This window comes from Rissa tridactyla, chromosome 10, assembly GCF_028500815.1.
Source record: "Rissa tridactyla isolate bRisTri1 chromosome 10, bRisTri1.patW.cur.20221130, whole genome shotgun sequence".
NCBI classification, from domain to species: Eukaryota; Metazoa; Chordata; class Aves; order Charadriiformes; family Laridae; genus Rissa; species Rissa tridactyla.
The window spans coordinates 5,969,840-5,988,812 of NC_071475.1; the positions used below are offsets into that span (position 1 = coordinate 5,969,840).

The 18,973-nt window shown below is 68.2% G+C and overlaps 3 protein-coding genes across 3 annotated transcripts; all 3 read left to right on the forward strand.

Moving 5' to 3' along the window:
* Positions 1 to 415: 415 nt before the first annotated feature.
* Positions 416 to 6,367, forward strand: SLC6A8 (solute carrier family 6 member 8). Its single transcript, XM_054216481.1, has 14 exons — positions 416 to 517; positions 808 to 1,026; positions 1,463 to 1,594; positions 2,263 to 2,536; positions 2,619 to 2,751; positions 3,008 to 3,142; positions 3,227 to 3,330; positions 3,415 to 3,539; positions 3,626 to 3,738; positions 3,828 to 3,965; positions 4,294 to 4,396; positions 4,485 to 4,585; positions 4,796 to 4,966; positions 5,872 to 6,367. The coding sequence occupies exons 1-14, from the start codon at positions 424 to 426 to the stop codon at positions 6,001 to 6,003; spliced, it is 1,974 nt and encodes a 657-aa protein (XP_054072456.1). The 5' UTR covers positions 416 to 423; the 3' UTR covers positions 6,004 to 6,367.
* A 118-nt stretch (positions 6,368 to 6,485) lies between these two features.
* Positions 6,486 to 8,940, forward strand: LOC128915708 (epidermal differentiation-specific protein-like). The gene has a single exon (XM_054216437.1). The coding sequence runs from the start codon at positions 7,882 to 7,884 to the stop codon at positions 8,938 to 8,940; it is 1,059 nt and encodes a 352-aa protein (XP_054072412.1). The 5' UTR covers positions 6,486 to 7,881.
* Positions 8,941 to 10,705: 1,765 nt separating this feature from the next.
* QARS1 (glutaminyl-tRNA synthetase 1) lies at positions 10,706 to 18,075 on the forward strand. The gene is made up of 24 exons (XM_054216475.1): positions 10,706 to 10,896; positions 11,108 to 11,255; positions 11,338 to 11,447; positions 11,567 to 11,642; positions 11,964 to 12,028; positions 12,257 to 12,310; positions 12,509 to 12,566; positions 12,689 to 12,760; positions 13,958 to 14,043; positions 14,288 to 14,374; positions 14,491 to 14,590; positions 14,714 to 14,792; positions 14,916 to 15,024; positions 15,109 to 15,239; positions 15,364 to 15,456; positions 15,613 to 15,750; positions 15,824 to 15,911; positions 15,991 to 16,134; positions 16,206 to 16,310; positions 16,689 to 16,781; positions 17,070 to 17,197; positions 17,413 to 17,479; positions 17,661 to 17,786; positions 17,882 to 18,075. The coding sequence occupies exons 1-24, from the start codon at positions 10,735 to 10,737 to the stop codon at positions 17,930 to 17,932; spliced, it is 2,370 nt and encodes a 789-aa protein (XP_054072450.1). The 5' UTR covers positions 10,706 to 10,734; the 3' UTR covers positions 17,933 to 18,075.
* Positions 18,076 to 18,973: the final 898 nt, after the last annotated feature.

Genomic DNA, 18,973 nt, shown 5'->3' on the forward strand with positions numbered 1-18,973 from the left:
GCCCGGTATCCCCCGGTGACGCCCCGTTCGCCGGTATCCCCTGGTGCTCCGCGACGCGCCCTCTGTCCCTCTGCCCCCGCCTGGCCCCGGTGCCGGTGCCGGTGCGGCGGGACTGCAAGTCCCGTCAAGCCGCGGGCGGGCGGCGCGTCCAATGGGGCTCGGGGGGCGGTGCGGCCGGTCGCTGCCTCCGCCGCCGCCCGGTGCCGCGGCGCAGAGAGCCCCGGAGCGGCCGCGCGGCGCCGGCCCCGCAGCCCGGCTCTGAGCCGCCCGCCCGGCCCGGCCCCCCCCGCCGCGCCCCGCCGCCCTCAATGAGGTTCTTCCGACTCACCTTCAAGTGCTTCGTGGATTGCTTCTGAGCCCCCCTCCCTCCCCACGGCCACGGAGCCGCCCCCGACCCGCCCCCGCTCCCCGGACCCCCGCGACATGCCCCCCGTCCCCGCCGACACGGCCGCCCCGCAGCCGCCCGCCGCCCCGCGACGCGACGCCGCCGCCGCCGCCTCTGCCCCCGCGGGCTCCGGTAAGCGGGGAGCGCTGGGGGAGGGATGGGGATGGGGAAGGGGGTAAAGCGGGGGGGGGCCACGGCCACGCGCGACCGCGGCGCGCCCCCTCCCGCCGCCGCGGGGTGAGTCACTACTCTGCATTGTGACGTCACGCGCCGGCCTGACATCTGACGTCACGCTTCCACGCGCGGAGTCGAGGGGGGGGGGAGGCGTGGGGGGACCCCCCCCGCGCCTCCCCCCCACCCCGACTCCGCGCCCCCACGGACACGCGTGACGGCAGCGTGGGCCTCCCCCCCCGTTTCGGCAGAGGGTCGCGGGGAGGCGGAGGGCGCGGAGCCCCCCGCGGCGGGCGAGGAGCGGGCAGTGACGGCACCGCTGGTGGGACCCCCCGGCCCCCCGAAAGCGGCCGCCCCCGAGCGGGAGACATGGACCCGGCAGATGGATTTCATCATGTCCTGCGTGGGTTTCGCCGTGGGGCTGGGCAACGTCTGGCGCTTCCCCTACCTGTGCTACAAGAACGGCGGAGGTGAGACCCGCGCCCGCCCCACGGAGTGCCCCACGGCGCGATGTGGGGCGGGGCATCCCACAGCGCAAGGGGGGGGACGCTACACGGTGCGTGGGAGCATCTCACTTTCCACCCCACAGCGTGTGCGTGGGATCACCCCCCGGTGGGCCAGCCCACCCCGCATCTCCCCGGGGCAAGGGGCTGCCTTTGTGGCTCGTGGGCCACCCCACGCGTGTCTGGTGTCACACACCGGGCTGGGGGTCCGTGGGGAGCCCCCCGCCACCTGCCCGCCCTGACCTACATCGGCAGCACGGCGAGGGGAGGGCGCGGAGGCGCCTTCGCCATTCGCTGCGCCTGGGTGAGCGGCACGGGAAGGGAAGGGGGGGCCCGGGGGGGCGCGGGGGGGGCGGCGGCGGCGGCTGAGCCAGCCCCGTGTCGTGTCCCCCTCCGGCTCCAGGCGTCTTCCTCATCCCCTACCTGCTCATCGTCTTCGTGGGCGGCATCCCCGTCTTCTTCCTGGAGGTGGCCCTGGGGCAGTTCATGAAGCAGGGGGGCATCGCCGCCTGGAACATCGCCCCCCTCTTCAAGGGTAACGCCGCGCCCTGCCCGCGCCCTGCCCGTGGCCCCTTGTACCCTGACCGTGGCCCTTGGCACCCTGCACCCTGCCCGTGGCCCCTGGCACCCTGTGCCGGGCTGGCAGCACCCTGCGTGGGGCACCGGCTGCAAGCCGGGGCTGGCAGCACCCTGCCCTTGCCCTGTCTGCTCCCGTGCACCTTGCCCGCCTCCCGCTCCTACCCTGCACCCCGGCCAAGGGTGGCAGCTGCCTGCGCCCGTGCCCCGTGGCACCCTGCGCTGCCCTGCCCAGCCCCACCTGCCTACGTGCTGCCAGCCTCTCTGCCTGCTGCCGGCTTCCCCGGGAGCTGACAGGTCCCCCCGGTCCTGTGCCATGCTGCCGGCTGTCCCCACCCGGTCCTGCTGCCAGCTCCCCCTGTCTTGTCCCCGCCAGCTCCCCATGTCCCCTTGGGCTGCCAGCTCCCCCTTTCCCGTCCCCACCCGTTCCCCCCTGTCCTGCCCAGGGCAGACAGATCCCTGCATCCCCATCAGCTCTCCCCGCTCCTGCCCTGGGGTGCTGGCTCCCTGCATCCCCACCAGCACCCCATGTCCTGCCCCATCCCTGCCAGCACCCCCCCCATCCCACTGCCTCTCCCACCTGGGTGCCGGTGGGTGCCCGCGGGCTCTGATCTCCCTGTGCCGCAGGTCTGGGCCTGGCCTCCATGGTGATCGTCTTCTTCTGCAACTCCTACTACATCATGATCCTGGTGTGGGGGCTCTTCTACCTGGTGCACTCACTGACAGACACCCTGCCCTGGGCCACCTGCGGCCACCCCTGGAACACTGAGCAGTGCACCGAGCTCTTCCACCTCGAGCTCTGCCTCAATGGCACCGCCAACACCAGCGCCGGCACCGGGTCCTTCAACCTCAGCTGTGCCGACCTGGCCAACAAGCGCTCGCCTGTCATCGAGTTTTGGGAGTGAGTGTGGGCACCAGGGTGGTGGGGTCTCGCCCGGGGCTGGGGGGGTCGTGCCGGCGCTCAGCACGGCCCCGCTCTTCAGGAACAAGGTGCTGCGGCTCTCGGGGGACCTCAGCGAGCCGGGGGAGATGAACTGGCAGATGATCCTCTGCTTGGTCACCACATGGGTCGTCGTCTACTTCTGCATCTGGAAGGGCGTCAAGTCAACTGGGAAGGTGACGCTGGTGGGAGGGGGGGGACGCGTCAGGGCCACCGGCATGTGGGGATAGCACTGTGGCTCACGACACTCCCGACTCCTGCCCTCCTGTGCTGCAGCCCACGGGGGTGTAAGGCCCTCTGTCCCACATCTGTCTGGGACGTGCCACCAGTTGATGGGGACGTCCCTGAGCCCTGGTCCTGCTGGGACACCTGTGGCACATGACGGAGAGTCCCGGCCCGGGGGGGGTCTCACCGGCACCCACTCCTCTGCAGATTGTCTACTTCACGGCACTTTTTCCCTACGTGGTCCTCATCCTGCTGCTGGTCCATGGGGTGACGCTGCCCGGGGCACTGGGCGGCATCGTCTACTACCTGAAACCCGACTGGTCCAAGCTGGCCGAGGCGCAGGTGAGGGCAGTGGGGAGGGCAGGAGGGGGTTGAGTGCTGGGCACCCCCCCGGCACCCTCCCCGACACCCTCCCTCATGCCCCAGGTCTGGATTGACGCCGGCACCCAGATCTTCTTCTCCTACGCCATCGGGCTGGGCGCCCTGACCGCACTGGGCAGCTACAACCGCTTCCACAACAACTGCTACAGGTAGGGCTGTGCCGTCTGTGGGGTGTCCCCCCAACGTGTCCCCCTCGGTGCCCCCTGGCAGCCCCTGACCCGCTCTGCCCGCAGGGATGCCTACATCCTGGCCGTGATCAACAGCTCCACCAGCTTCTTTGCCGGCTTCGTCGTCTTCTCCGTGCTGGGCTTCATGGCCTCTGAGCAAGGCGTGGACATCTCCAAGGTGGCCGAGTCCGGTGAGCGCTGGGCAGCGGGTGCCCGCTGGCACTGTGTCCCCCGTGTCCCTGCTTGGGGTGGCACCGCTGAACTCGCTCTCCCACAGGCCCTGGGCTGGCTTTCATCGCCTACCCCAAAGCCGTGACGCTGATGCCCTTGTCCCCGCTCTGGGCCACGCTCTTCTTCTTCATGCTCCTCGTGCTGGGGCTGGACAGCCAGGTGCAGCGGCGGGCAGGGGGACGGGGAGGGGACGGGGAGGGGACAGGTCGGGGTGGCACGTCGCCACTGAGCCCCGCTCTCTGCTGCAGTTTGTCGGCGTGGAGGGTTTCATCACGGGCATCCTGGACCTGTTCCCTCAGCCGGGGGCCGGCTCGCTGCGCCGCGAGCTCACCGCCGCGATCTGCTGCGTCGTCTGCTGCCTCATCGACCTCTCCATGGTCACGCAGGTGGGGGATGCAGCAGGGACACCGGCCAGCCGGCTCCACGCCGGGCCACTGGGACATCACCTCCCACAGGGTCCCAGCGTGGGGTGGGAGCTCCCCGGGGCTGCTGCACCCACGGCAGCGGGGGGTGCCCGTCGCTGTGGAGGTCCCCATGCCATGGGAGTGCCTGTGGCCGTGGGGGATGCCTGTCATCCTGGGGGTGCTGTGGGAGCACAGGGTGCCCGTGGCACGCAGGGTGTCCGTGCCAGGTGGGGCACTGGTGCTGGCAAGGCTGTGCCTGCGCCAGCGGCAGCTGGCACAGCCCCGGTGACGCGTGGTGCCGTCCCGGCAGGGCGGCATGTACGTGTTCCAGCTCTTTGACAACTACTCGGCCAGCGGGATCACGCTGCTGTGGCAAGCTTTCTGGGAGTGCGTGGTCATTGCCTGGGTCTACGGTGAGGCCAGGGGGACCACGGGGAGGGGGACGACACAAGGGGACGCGGGTGCCCCGTGGACCCCGGCTGACACCCCCTCTCCCCGCAGGTGCTGACCGCTTCATGGACGACGTGGCCCGCATGATCGGCTACCGGCCCCTGCCCTTCATGAAGTGGTGCTGGGCCGTGGTGACGCCGCTGGTCTGCGTGGTGAGCGGGGACACGCGTGTGCGTGGCTGTGCCCGCTGCCCCGGCCCAGTGCCACGGGCACCGGGCTCCCCCAGGTGGCTGCTTCGGGCACGGCAGCCACGGGGTGACACGCACGTCGCGGCCCGTGGGGTGACACAGGTTGGGAGGGTCAGGGGCTGGCAGCCCCCTGCCCCCGCGGGACCTCACCCCCGCCCCGCTCTCTCCGCCCAGGGCATCTTCGTGTTCCACGTGGTGAACTACAAGCCGCTGACCTACAACAAGACGTACGTGTACCCGTGGTGGGGGGACGCCATCGGCTGGGTCCTGGCCCTCTCCTCCATGCTCTGCATCCCCTGCACCGTCATCTACAAGCTCCTGCGCTGCAAAGGCTCCCTGCGCGAGGTGAGGGCAGCGCGGCGGCAGACCTCCTGCCTCCGTCCCCAGCGCATCTCGGCCGTCATTGTCCCTGTCGCCCTCTCGGTCCTGTCCCCATCCCATCCCTATCCCAATCCCAGCGCTGTGCACATTGCCGTCTCAGTCCCGTCCCCAGCCAAAGCCTGTCCCTGCCGCCACCCCTGTCTCGCTCCCAACCTCGCCTGAATCCCGTCCTTGCTCACATCGCTGTCTCACGCTCATCGCCATCCGAATCCCATCCCCGTCCCCATACCTCTCCCTCTCATTCCCAGCCAAATCCTGTCCCTGTCCCCACGACTGTCTCAATCCCATCCCCATCTCATCCCGGTCCCCATGCGATCCCTGTCCCTGCCTCAATCCCATTTCAATCCCATCTCCATCCTAGTCTCACGCCCGTCCCCATCCACGTCCCATTCCTGTCCCCATTGCTCTCCCATCTGAATTCCATCTGAATCCCATCCCTGTCCCCATCCACATCCCATTCCTGTCCCCATTGCTCTCCCATCTGAATTCCATCCGAATCCCATCCCTGTCCCCATCCACGTCCCGTTTCTGTCCCCATTGCTCTCCCATCTGAATCCCATCCCTGTCCCCATCACTGTCTCACTCCCAACCTCACCCGAATCCCATCCTTGCTGACGTCGCTGTCTTAATCCCATCACTGCCTTGGTCCTATCCCTGTCCCCATCTCATCCCTGTCCCCATGCTATCCTTCTCCCTCTCTCAATCCCATTTCAGTCCCTTTCCCATCCCAGTCTCACCTCCATCCCCATCCAAATTCCACCCCTGTCCCCACCTTGGTCCCATCCCCATGCACCGGGGCAATGCACTGCGCCGGATCCAGGCAGTCCCTGGTGCTGCCGTCCCTGGGTGCTGACACGGCGTCCCCTCAGCGCTGGCAGCTCCTGACCACTCCGATCTGGGGCCACCACCACCTGGAGTACCTGACGCCCGAGGCAGAAGCCAAGCTGCTGGCCCCAGAGCCCCCCAAGGAGAAGGCGACGCTCTTCGAGACTGTGATCTGAGCGTGGGGAGGGTCGCGCTGCTCCCGCCCGCCATAGCAATAATGCCAGCACCGCCTCCCACCCATGCTGCCCCGCGCCCCCCACGCCACCCCGGCCTCGCCACACAGGGGGGTGCATGACTGCAAGGCGGGGGCCGTTGGGGGCCACGGGGCCGGGGCGGCCGCAGGGAGCGGGAGGGGTCCCCGGTGCGGGGGAGCGTGGCAGCCCGGGGGGGCCGGCGGGGAGGCTGTGGGCCGGGGGAGCAAGCGGGACAGCCCTTCCCCAGCCCCCCGCCCGCCGCCCCCGCGGCTCCCCACTCACTAACTGCTTCCTGTAGCGTTTGTCTGGTGTAACCCCGACCGCCCCAACATCTGGCAATAAACTGGGAGACCCTGGCAGCCCCGGCACCGCGGGCAGGGGAAGGGGGGCACCAGCGGCGGGCAGCTGGGGGGGCGAGATGTGGGCTGGCACCTACCTGGGAGGGACAGGGGTTTGGGGGGGGACAGGGCTCAGGGATGCCAGGACGCCTGGGTTCCTCTCTTGGGGTGGCTCAGGGGGCACGAGCTGATGGAGCAGCAGGGTCTCCATCCTCCTCCACCGCAGGACGTGGGTGCTCTCAGGCTGTACCAAACCCAGGTTCTCCTGCGGGACTGGGGCACCCCACACAGCCGGGGCTGGCCCTGCTTCCTGGCCCCACGCTGACCCCAGGGGGCAGATTTGGGGTCCTGGCTGTCCCCAGCCCACAGCAGGGGCTGCAGGGGTGCGTTAGGATCTAGCCGTATCCCACCAGGAGCTGCTCATGCCAACTCTGGGGCTCTCCAGACCCTGTGCTGTGCCGGAGGTACAGCCCCGGACTGGGGAGGGCTGCAGGGACGAGGGGATGAGGCAGCCCTTGCACCCAGGCACGCAGCTGGGAGAAGCCAGAGGCTCGACCTGCCCCAGACCCCTCAAGCTGCCTGACCCTGGCCCCAGGAGGGTGCCAGCCAGGGGGTGCACGTCCCCTGTGCCCCACACTGGCAGCTCGCGGGGAGGCCAGCTCCAGTCCATGCCATGGGGATGCACACCGTGCCCCTAGGAAGCCCCCAGCACACTGTGCTTAGGGTGGCTACCCGCCATCCCTGTGCCCTGCCCAGCCATGAGCGTCCCACCATGCCCAGCGCTGGCACCCGTCATCCTCCAGCAGCGCCGGGGCCGCCGCGGGTGGTCTGTGGCCATCCTGCCCGTGGAGGGACAAGGCGGGAGAAGTGCCACCACCTGCCCCAGCCATCCCTGGGCAGGGGGCTGGGGCAGCGATGCTATGTCCTGGGTGCCGGAGGGGTTTGTCTCGGGGCGCTGGCTCGTCCCACCGCGATACCCTCTCACCCCGCTGGGGCGAGCCGGCAGTTCCTGCCCCACCGGCAACACACACCGTAATTAGCACGGGTAGGGCAGAAGCATCACTGATAATTGCTGGTGACTCTTAGCGCTGGAGTGCCGCGTACCCGGGGTGCGGCAGGACTTTCCGGCAGGGCTGGTCTGCGGGACCGGCTGGCATCCCGGTGCGCCGGCTACCACGCAACCGTGCGGGACCTGGCTGTCTCCCCGTCACCGGCGCGGGGCCGGGGCTGGGCGCGGGGGCGAGCATCGTCATCACCCTCGCTTCATGCCGCAGCACGCCCCGGCCCCACCACCCCTTCGTAAGAGTCACGGCTGCCGGCTGGCGTTGGGGCGCTGCCGGCACCGACCGTGAGAGCTCAGGGACTGGGCAGCAGTGGGCAAAGGAGAGGTAGACGACAGCGGGGATAAGGGGGTGCCAGGGGGCCCCTTTGCTGCCCAGGCTTGCCCCACAGATTTCCTGTAGTGCCCACGCGACCCCACTCGAGGGGACTTGAAGCGTGCCGTGCCCACCCCTGCGGCACCATGAACCGGATCACGGTGTACGAGCGTGCCAACTTCGAGGGGCTGAGCCGGGAGTTCACTTGCGACGTGCCCGACCTGCACGAGCTGGATTTTGGGAACTGCATTGCCTCCCTGAAGGTGGTGGGGCAGCCGTGGATCGCCTACACTGACCCCAAGTACGAGGGGGAGCCGCACGCCTTCGAGGAGGGCGAGTACCCCTCCGTGGGGCGGCCCAACAGCTTCTCGGCGCTGCGCCTGGTGCACCATGATCTGGGGGACCCCCAGATCACCCTCTACGAGCGCCCCAACTTCCAAGGCGCCTGCAAAGTGGTGACAGAGGAGACCAACTTGGCGTACGGGTACTTCAACGACCGGGTGGCCTCCCACGTGGTGCAGCGGGGAGTATGGCTGCTCTACCAGCACCCCGGCCGGGGCGGTTGGCACTGCCTGGCATGGCCCGGCGAGCGTCTCGCTGACTACAAACCCGAGCTGAACTTCCAGGCTCGGCTGTCCCACCTGCGCCCGCTGCGGCCCGGGCGGCCCCACGTCTCGGCGCGTCTCCTCTGGGAGCAGAAGCGGGTGGAGGAAGAGCGGGAGGTGCTGGTGGATGAGATCGAGGGGGTGAACGAGACGGAGTCGGAGCAGACGCTGGCAGCCAGCAGCAGCCGGGAGTACGGCACCACGCTCTGGCAGAGCTTCCACTTCAGCAACGCCACCAGCCTCAAAGCCGGGCTCTCCTTCACGCTGACCGTGGAAGCCTCCAACATCTTCACGGTGCAGAAAGGGCGCAGCGAATCCAGCACCCGCCGGGAACGCGTGGAGGTGCAGCTGCCGGCTAAGATCCCCCCGCGCACGGCGCTCAGCATCCAGGTCTTGCGGAAGGAGGTGACGCTCTCCGTCCCGGTCCTGCTCACCATCACCCAGAACGAAGCTGTTCGTACAGAGATGGGCGAGTACCGCAGCGTCTCGGGTACCAACATCAGTGCCCGCTATAGCTTGAAGCCACTGCCGGCTGCAGGCAGGGAGCAGGCAGCCACTAAAGGGACAGAGACGACGCCCGGCACCAGGACGGAGCAATAGCTCCGTCCTGGTGCCGGGCGTCGTCTCTGTCCCCTTGAGGGTGTGTGACCCCAGGGACACCCATGGAGGAGCCAGCATCGGGCAGCTCGGGCTGGTATGACCTGATGGTGCCTCCTCCCGCTGGCTGTTGGCAATAAATCCCCTTCTCCAACTGCTCAGGTCTGCTGATGCTGGGGCCAGGGTGGGAGGGGGCTGGGGGGGGTGGTAAAAGGACTTGGGGGGACACTGGGCTGGGGGGGACAATGGGCTGGTACAGCTGCAGGGGACGCTGGGCTGCTCGGGGGACACCAGGCTGGGAGAACCAGAGTACGTTGAGCTTGGGGGGACACCAGGCTGGGAGGGAGACATCAGGCTGGAGGAGCTGGGGGGGACACAACAGGCTAGAGCAGGGACATCAGGCTGGGGGGGGGTGTCACTGGGCTGGGGGAGCCAGGAGACATTGGGTTTGGGGGGGACAATGGGCTGGTGCAGCCGGGGAGGACATTGGGCTGCTGAGGGAACACTGGGCTGGGGCAGCCTGGGTACCTTGGGCTTGGGGGGACACCTGGCTGGAGGAGCCGTGAGGACATGGGGCTGGGGCAGGGGGACACACCATGCTGGAGAAGGGACACTAGGCTGGAGGAGCCAGGGAGACACCAGGCTGGGGGAGTGAGGGGACACTGGGCTTGGGGGGACAACAGGCTGATGCAGCCATGGGGGGACACCGGGCTTGGGCAGCCAGGGGACACCAGGTTGGGGGAAGACACCACGGTGGAGGAGCCAGGAGGACACTGGGCTGCTGGGGGAGCACTGGGCTGGGGAAGCCAGGGGACAGCAGGCTGGAGGAGCCAGGGGGACACTGTACTAGGGGGGACACAACAGGCTGGAGAAGGGACACCAGGCTGGGGGGGACACACGCCGGGCTGGGGGAAGCCAGGGGACGCTGGGCTTTGGGGGACAATGGGCTGATGCAGCCCGGGGGAAGCGGGGGGGGTACACTGGGCTGCTGGGACAACACCATGCTGGGGGAGCCAGGGGGACACTGGACTGGGGGAGCTGGGGCCGGGGGCGGGGGGGACGACAGGAGTAGGGGAACAGGGGACACTAGTCTGGGGGGAGGCAGGAAGCGGGGGCAAGTGACACCGGGCTGGTCTGGTCCTGCACGCACCAGGCTGGGGAAAGAGGGGAGGACACCGGGCTGGGGCGGGACACTGGGCTGCTGGGGGGACACCGGGCTGGGGTAGCCGGGGCCACTGGGTTGGTGCAGCCTCGGGGGGGGGGGCCGGCGGGCCGTCCTGGCCTCGCACGCACCGTGCTGGTGCGGCCACCGCTACTCCCTCCGCCCAGGCCCCTTGGGCAGCGCGACCCACCCAACGGGCCCGCCGCAGGGACCGCCCGGGGCAGGCGGGGACGGGGCGGGACGGCCGCCGGGGCTGCGGGAGCGCCGGGCTGACGGCGGGACACGGCGGCCGGCGGGAGCGGGCGGCGGCGGGGGGGGGCCAGGACAAAGGGCGGTGGCGGCGGGGGGCTACCGGCGGGGCGGGGCCCGGCACGTGCGGCGGACGCGCTCCTCCCCGGACCCGCCCCCCCACGTGGCCGCCGCCGTCGCCGGTCTCTTTAAATGATGCAACCGACCGCGGGCTTGGCCCCACCCGCCCCGCGCCTATTCGCCGAGCCGGCGCCCAGCTCCTCCATCCCATTGGTCGAGGCGGGCCTTCCTCGCCGCCGATTGGGTTCTCTCGCTTCGGCCACACGCCCTCCCCGCTGCGATTGGCTGGGCGCGGCCCCGCCCCTCCGGCTGGCAGTGGCGGCAGCATGGCGGCGGCGGCGGCGGCGGTGCCCATGGCGGCGGCAGCGGCGGAGGACGTGGAAGAAGCGTTGGGGCTCTTCACCGGCATCGGCCTCAGCGAGGCCAAAGCGCGGGAGACGCTGCGCAACGGGGCGCTCAGCGCGCTGCTCCGCCAGGCCGTGCTGCAGGTGCGCCCACCGCGGGACCCCACCCCCGGTCCCCCGGTTACAGCCCCGGTCCCCGGTGCGGCAGAGTCGCTCCCGGGGCCCCGCCTCCTCCCTGGGCACCCCACCTCGCCCCGGCCCCGTCTCGGCCCTTGGTTCTGCCCGGCCCCGGGGCCGCCGGTTCGCCGGGGCTCAGCCCCCGGCCGGCCCTGACGCTTCCCCGGGGCGGCGGCAGGCTCGGAACGTGCTGGGTCCGGCCCTGGACAAAGCCACCGGGACGCTGCTCTACAATGCGGCCGCCCGCCTCCGGGACCCGAAGCACCTCGGCTTCCTTGTCGGCTACATCGCCCGCAGGCAGATCCTCACCGACCTGCAGCTCAGCGGTACCGTGCGGCACCGGGACACGCCCCCCCGGCCCCGGCGGGGAGGGGAGGGCCCCGCTCCTCACCCCCGCTCTGTCCCCAGCCGCCCTGGAGTACCTGAGGAGCCATCCCCTGGAGCCCCTGGACACGGCGGACTTTGAGCAGGCCTGCGGCGTGGGAGTGTGCGTCACCCCCGAGCAGATCGAGGAGGCGGTGAGTGGGGCAGGGGGGACACGGCATGGGTGACAGGGGACACTGGACAGGCTGGCAGCCCCTGGCGCCACGCTCCCCGCCTGCCTCGCTCACCCCCGTGTCCCTGTCCCGCTCCCCAGGTGGAGGCTGTGATCGGCCAGCACCGAGCAGAGCTGCTGGCGGAGCGCTACCACTTCAACATGGGGCTGCTGATGGGTGAGTGTGGGGCAGCGGGGCAGCCCCCGCCTGGCGCTCCTGCTCCCCTGCATCCTGAGAGCCAGCCCTTTGCCCTGGGCTGCCCTGGCCCCACTGTCTGCGTCGCTGTGCCACAGCCCACCCGATGCAGGGGATTCATCCTGCCATGTCCCCCACGCAGGCAGGGCTGTGTGTGGCAGCCGCCTGTGGTGCCCTGTGCCGGGGACAGCACTGGGGCAAGGGCTGCCTCTAGCCGTTGGCTGTGATGTCCCGCATCAGCCGCCCCGGCTGAATCCCCTGGGCTGGGCCGTGCTCCTCGCCCATGGGGTGCCCTGTCTGCAGGGGAGGCGCGGAGCCGGCTGCGGTGGGCGGACGGGAAGACCATCAAGAACGAGGTGGACCTGCAGGTGGGTGCGAGGGCAGCGGGTCAGGCGCTGTGCGGGGTGGTGTCCCCTGTCGGTGCCGTCCCCGGTGTGAGACCTGCTGGCCTGTCCCCTGGGAGGAGCCGGTGCTGGGGACAGGCTGCCCTGGGTAGGTGCAGGCAGGGTGAGGGGGATGACAGCTGGACAAGGCCACCTCCAGGCCTTGGGGCACTGGGAGCCTTTTCTTCTCCTCTCTGTGTCTCTCTTTCTCAGGTGCTGCATTTGCTGGGGCCAAAGACAGAAGCTGACCTGGAAAAGAAACCAAAGGTGATGCGGAGAGGGAGGCTGGGAACTGGGGTGGCATTTCCCTGCCGAGTGTCTGGGCAGGATCCCCAGTAGCTGCTCTGGGCCCAGCCACCATCATGGGCGCCGGTCTGCGGGAGCACTGGGGGCAGCAGGCTGGGCCATGGGGGGGAAGGTTTGGGCCAGGGCTGGGCACTCAGGATGCTGTGCTGGTCCCTGCAGGCTGCGAAGGCTCGGCCGGCCCCAGCGGAGAAGCAGAAGGCGGCTGTGGTGGAGAACGGTAAGAGACCATCCTCCTGCGGGCAGCTTCCCCAGCCCTGCGGTTCCTGGCCAAGACCTGCCTCCGAGCTGGGTCCTGGGATCTGCCATCAGGCCCCATCTCAGCCCCGTCTCTCCCTGCAGGCGAGGTGGGCACGGAGACGCGGTCGCTGCTGGAGCAGCTGCGGGGAGAAGCCCTCAAGTTCCACAAGCCGGGTGAGTGCGAGGAGCAGCTGCCGTCTGCGGGGCCTGGCCCCAGCTCTCTCTTCGCTGGGTAAAAAACTGGCTGGACGGCCGTGCCCAGAGAGTGGTGGTAAATGGAGTTAAATCCAGTTGGTGTCCGGTCACAAGTGGTGTCCCCCAGGGCTCGGTGCTGGGGCCGGTTCTCTTTAATATCTTTATCAATGATCTGGATGAAGGGATCGAATGTACCCTCAGTAAGTTCGCAGATGACACTAAGCTGGGCGGGCGTGTTGATCTGCTTGAGGGTAGGTTGGCTCTGCAGAGGGATCTGGACAGGCTGGACCGATGAGCTGAGACCAATGGTATGAGGTTCAACAAGGCCAAGTGCCGGGTCCTGCACTTGGGTCACAGCAACCCCAAACAGCGCTACAGGATTGGGGCGGAGTGGCTCGAAAGCTGCCCGGCAGAAAAGGACCTGGGGGTGTTGGTGGACAGCCGGCTGAACATGAGCCAGCAGTGTGCCCAGGTGGCCAAGAAGGCCAACAGCATCCTAGCCTGTATCGGGAATCGTGTGGTGAGCCGGACTAGGGAAGTGATCATCCCCCTGTACTCGGCACTGGTGAGGCCCCACCTCGAGTACTGTGTTCAGTTTTGGGCCCCTCGCTACAAGAAGGACATTGAGGTGTTGGAGCGTGTCCAGAGAAGGGCTACAAAGCTGGTGAGGGGTCTGGAGGACAAACCTTATGAAGAACGACTGAGGGAGCTGGGGTTGTTTAGCCTGGAGAAGAGGAGGCTGAGGGGAGACCTCATCACCCTCTACAACTACCTGAAAGGAGGTTGTAGAGAGATGGGGGCTGACCTCTTCTCCCTGGTGACAAGTGATAGGACGAGAGGAAACGGCTTCAAGTTATGTCAGGGGAGGTTTAGATTGGATATTAGGAAGCATTTTTTCACTGAAAGGGTTATTAAACATTGGAATAGGCTGCCCAGGGAGGTGGTGGATTCGCCATCCCTGGAGGTGTTTAAAAAAAGGGTAGATGTGGTACTTAGAGACATGGTTTAGAAGTGGTTTTTGTCAGGGTAGGTTAGTGGTTGGACTTGATGATCTTAAAGGTCCCTTCCAACCTCAGCAATTCTATGATTCTATGATTACCCATGTCCTTCCCTGCCGGCTGCTGGGCTTGGCTCGGTCTGGTCGGTGCTGCAGCCCTGAGCATCCTCTGCCCACAGGAGAGAACTACAAGACGGAGGGCTACGTGGTGACACCCAACACCATGGCCCTGTTGAAGCAGCACCTGGCAATCACGGGTGGGCAGGTGAGGCGGCGTCCCCCAGCCCAGCGGTTCCCTGCGAGGGTGGCACTGCTCTGCCAGGCTCCAGCCAAGTGGGTGGGGTGGCTGGGGACACACGCAGGTCACTGGGGACACGGCAAGAGGTGGCACCCTCCTGGCACAGGGAGCCCCATGGGATTGTCGGGGGCTCATGTCAGTGCCCCCACTTTCGGGGAGTGAGGAGATTCTCCTGCCGAAGGACAGAGGTGTCCCCTTTTCCCCCCTACAGGTGCGGACACGGTTCCCTCCTGAGCCCAATGGGATCCTGCACATCGGCCATGCCAAGGCCATCAACTTCAACTTTGGCTATGCCAAGGTGAGAAGCACCAAGCCCTGCTGGCAGCTCCCCCTGGTCCCTGCCTCCCCCCACTGTTTGACCGCTGGCCCTGTGGTCCCTCAGGGAGCGGCTGCTCACTGTCCCCCCATCCCCAGGCCAACGGTGGCGTGTGCTTCCTGCGCTACGATGACACCAACCCCGAGAAGGAGGAGGAGAAGTACTTCACGGCCATCCGGGAGATGGTGGAGTGGCTGGGTACGGCTCGGGCTGGGGAGGGCAGGATCAGGCCAGGTGCTGCTGGGGACAGCCCTGCATGCACGTCCTGCTGCCGGGCCGTGGGGGTGCCTCCAACCCGCTCTGTTTCCCCTGTCCCCGCAGGCTACCAGCCCTATGCAGTGACCCACGCCTCAGATTACTTTGACCAGCTCTACACCTGGGCCCTGGAGCTCATCCGCCGGTGAGCGTGCCAGCGTTGTATGGATGCACCGGGGCAGTGCGGATGTCCTGTGTCACGTCTGGGGGTCCTTGTTGCCCAAGGGATGGGCTGCTCACGTCTGGTGACGGGGTTTCCCCTCTGTAGGGGCCAGGCGTACGTCTGCCATCAGAAGGTCGAGGAGATCAAGGGCCACAACCCACCACCCTCACCATGGCGGGACCGGCCCGTGGAGGAATCACTCCTGCTCTTCGAGGTACTCCTGGCTGGGGGCAGGCGCTGCGTCTGGGTCTGGGGTCTGGGTCTGTGGCTCAGCCGACAGCTTCCTCTCTCTCCACAGGACATGCGAAAGGGCAAGTTTGGGGAGGGGGAGGCCACGCTGCGGATGAAGCTGGTGATGGAGGATGGGAAGATGGACCCCGTTGCCTACCGTGTCAAGTTCACTCCGCACCACCGCACTGGGGACAAGTGGTATGGGTCTGCGGTGTCCTGGCATGCGTGGCAGGGGTGGGCCTGCGTCTCCTGGGAGCAGGGGGGTCTCGGGAGGGGAGCAGCACCAGGCTCTGCCCCAGGGCTGACTGCGTTTGCCTCGCAGGTGCATCTACCCCACGTATGACTACACACACTGCCTCTGCGACTCCATCGAGCACATCACACACTCCCTCTGCACCAAGGAGTTCCAGGCCAGGTGAGTGCTGGGGCAGGGGGGGATCCCAGGGGGATCAGCTGGCCGCATCCCAGTGGCTGCCAAAGTGCTGGGGGACAGTGTGTCCATGGGACGGTGTCCGTGGGGCTGTGGCTGGGCATGAGACTGAGCTGGGCTGTGCCTGTGCCTCCCTTGCAGACGCTCCTCCTACTTCTGGCTGTGCAATGCGCTGGATGTCTACTGCCCCGTGCAGTGGGAGTACGGGCGCCTGAACCTGCTCTACACCGTCGTCTCCAAGAGGAAGATCATCCGGCTGGTGGAGACGGGTGCCGTGAGGTGGGAGCGGGGCCAGCAGCCAGGGTGGGTCCTGACCAGGGCATGTCTGGCTGTCACACCGGTGTTTTCTCAGGGACTGGGATGACCCGCGGCTCTTCACGCTCACAGCCCTGCGCCGGCGAGGCTTCCCCCCCGAGGCCATCAACAACTTCTGTGCTCGGGTAGGTGCCGGGGACAGGATGGGATGGGCCAGGTGGATGCATCCCCTGGCCAGCCTGGTGACGGCAGGCTGTCCTGCAGGTTGGTGTGACGGTGGCCCAGGCGACAATGGAGCCGCATCTGCTGGAGGCATGTGCGCGGGAGGTGCTGAACGAGCAGGCCCCCCGCGCCATGGCTGTCCTGGAGCCCCTCAAGGTCACCATCATCAACTTCCCTGCTCCAAAGGTGAGACTGCTGCGGGCTGGGGTGGGAGTGGGGTTCCCCAAGGTCAGCATTCACCCCCTCCTCCTCCCCAGGCACTCGAGGTCCTTGTGCCCAACTTTCCAGCTGATGAGAGCCGGGGTTTTCACAAAGTGCCCTTCAAGCCCACCGTCTACATTGAGGAGACGGACTTCAGGGAGGTGAGCCGGGCCCACCGAGCCATGCTGCCCTTGCTCCCGGGAGCTGGAGCTCGGGCAGCAGGAGCCTGGGAGCACTTGGGAACGGCGCTGGTGCTGCACGGGGCACAGGCGGGTGTCAGGCACCTAACTGCGACTCTCGAACGTGCGAGCAGCTCTGACGGATGCTGGCAAAATGCCCGCTGTCCTCAGCCTGGCGTGTCCATGCTGATGGTGTCCACACCTGGTCTGTGCGCTGAGGAACATCCTCCAGCAACGTGGGCGTTCAAACAGCCCTGGGTGCGCCAATCCCTGGGACGGCAGGAGTGGGTTGGGGGACGCAGTTTTGGGGACCTGCTGCTTGTGCTGGGACCCCTTGTGCAGCCGTGAACTCTCTCGCAGGAGGTGGACAAGGGCTACAAGCGCCTGGCCCCTGGGCAGCCCGTGGGGCTGCGCCACGCTGGCTACGTCATCGCCGTCCAGAATGTCATCAAGGTGGGTGGCTCTGGGCACCAGTGACACAAGGTTGGGCTGTGGAATGTCAGGACATGGCTGTGCCCCACCAGGGACGGGCAGCAATGGTCATCTCAGGCTGGGTGCTGTCTGCACAGGGTGGGTGCAGGCTGCCTGTGAGGCAGCTCCCCGACAGTGCTGTGCCTCGCATGGTGGGGAGCAGGGTTGCCCTGAGATGGGGGGCTGGTGGTTTGATCCCAGGGCTGCCCTGCGGGATGGGGCTGCTGCCCGCCTGCTGCCTGACGGCTCGTCTCCTCTCCTCTTGGCCAGGACGCCAGCGGGCGCGTGATTGAGCTGGAGGTGACCTGTACCAAGTCAGACGTGGCGGAGAAGCCCAAAGCCTTCATTCACTGGGTGTCGGAGCCGCTGGCATGTGAAGTGCGGCTCTACGAGCGGCTGTGAGTACCCGGCTACCCCCAGAGGCGAAGGCACAAGCTCAGCGATGCTGGAGCAGCAGCGTGGCTGTGCACCAGCAGGCTCTGCGGGGGTCTGCCCAGCTCCTTGGTGGGGAAGATGCTGCTGGGGGGTCCTGTGAGCTGCTGCCCCACAGCTGCCATGGGGCACCACGTCCCCTCGCCTGGCGGCTTTGGAACAAGACTCTCTCTCATGGCAGGTTTTTGCACAAAAATCCCGAGGACCCCTCGGAGGTGCCCGGCGGCTTTCTGAGTGACCTCAATCCTGTGAGTAGCTGGGATTATGGGCCTGGGGGGGAGCTGGGGACCTCCCGTACCCAAGCTGGAGGCACCTACTTCCATGAGACCCCTACCCCACCCTGGGCAGGGCCCTGCGGGGAGAGGGGCTGGGGGGAGTGGGGCTGTGGAGGGGGTTGCGGGGTCCATCTGAGCTGCCTTTCCCTTCCAGGACTCCCTGCGTGTGGTTTGCAACGCCATGGTCGACAGCTCCGTCCTCTCTGCCCGGCCTTTCGACAAGTTCCAGTTTGAGCGGCTGGGCTACTTCTCCGTGGACCCCGACAGTGAGGAGGGGAAGGTGAGCCCTGGGGAGGGGGGTGAGGGAAGTGTGGGGCTCCCCCCTGCCCGCTATGGGGGCGTGGGGCTCAGCGCCGACCCTCTGCCTCTCCCTAGATGGTGTTCAACCGGACGGTGACGCTGAAGGAGGACCCCGGCAAGGCCTGAGGGACCTGCCGCTGCCACCTCGCCGTGATGCTGCTTCCGCGGGGGGTTCCCTGTGCACCCCCAGTGCCGCCGTGCCTTGGCGCAGCCCCCCCTGGGGCGCCCCACAGCATCACCTCAATAAACAGAGCATCCCAGCCCTGTCCCTTGTGCTGTCACTGCCTCCTGTCACTGTGCCCCACAGGGTGCCGGGATGAGGGGGTGTCCCCCCAGCCCCCGGAGAGCTTGGGGTCTGTTCCTGCCCCCTTCCCTGTGAAGGGCCAGTGCTGCCCTCACGGGAGATGCAGCTCCCCCCACCCCGGACCGCCAGGCTGGGCTGGGGTTGAGGGTGCCGGGGCGGGGGGAAGGGGGTGGAGGAGGGTCCCCAGGCTGCAGGCAGGGTGCAGGCAGGGTGCAGGCAGCGGAGGGTGTGCGCACTGTGTACAAACACCACCCCAGCGCCGTCCCCCGTTAAGGTGGACTCGAGTGGGGTGGCCCCTGCCCGGCCCCGGGCCGGGGGTCAGGGGGGTGCCCCCGCGGGACCGGTGCGGTCCCTCCGTCTCTGAGCCGTGGGACCACGGTCCCGATCCTGCCGCGGCTTGGAGGAGGCTGTGCCCGGCCCCATGGGCCACCTTAAGCGGCAGCGGGGGACGGGGAGGCCGCGCCGAGCACATGGGCACGTTAAAGCAGCCCCGGCTCGGCCCCACGCTGCGGGGGACCCTTCGCCCCGCGGTCCCGCCCGGGGGCGGGGGCAGGGTGCGGCCCACGCCGGTACCGGCAGCGGAGGCCACGGCGCCCTCACCGTGGAACCCCCTGCGCGAGGATCTCGCCCACCCGTGGGGCGGCTCGGGGCCTCGGCCCGGGCTGCTGCGTGGGGGTGGCGGCCGGGCCGCCCCCGCCTGACGCGGGGCGGCTGCGTGGGACCCCCTTAGCGGGCGGCGCCCCACGGCCACGCGTGCTGCTGGCTCCCGAGCCCCACGGCCGCCGCCGGGGGCTGTCCCCGCTCCCGTGGGTGACCTCGCCCCACGCGTGTCTGGGCCCCGCGAAACCACAGGCCCACGCGTA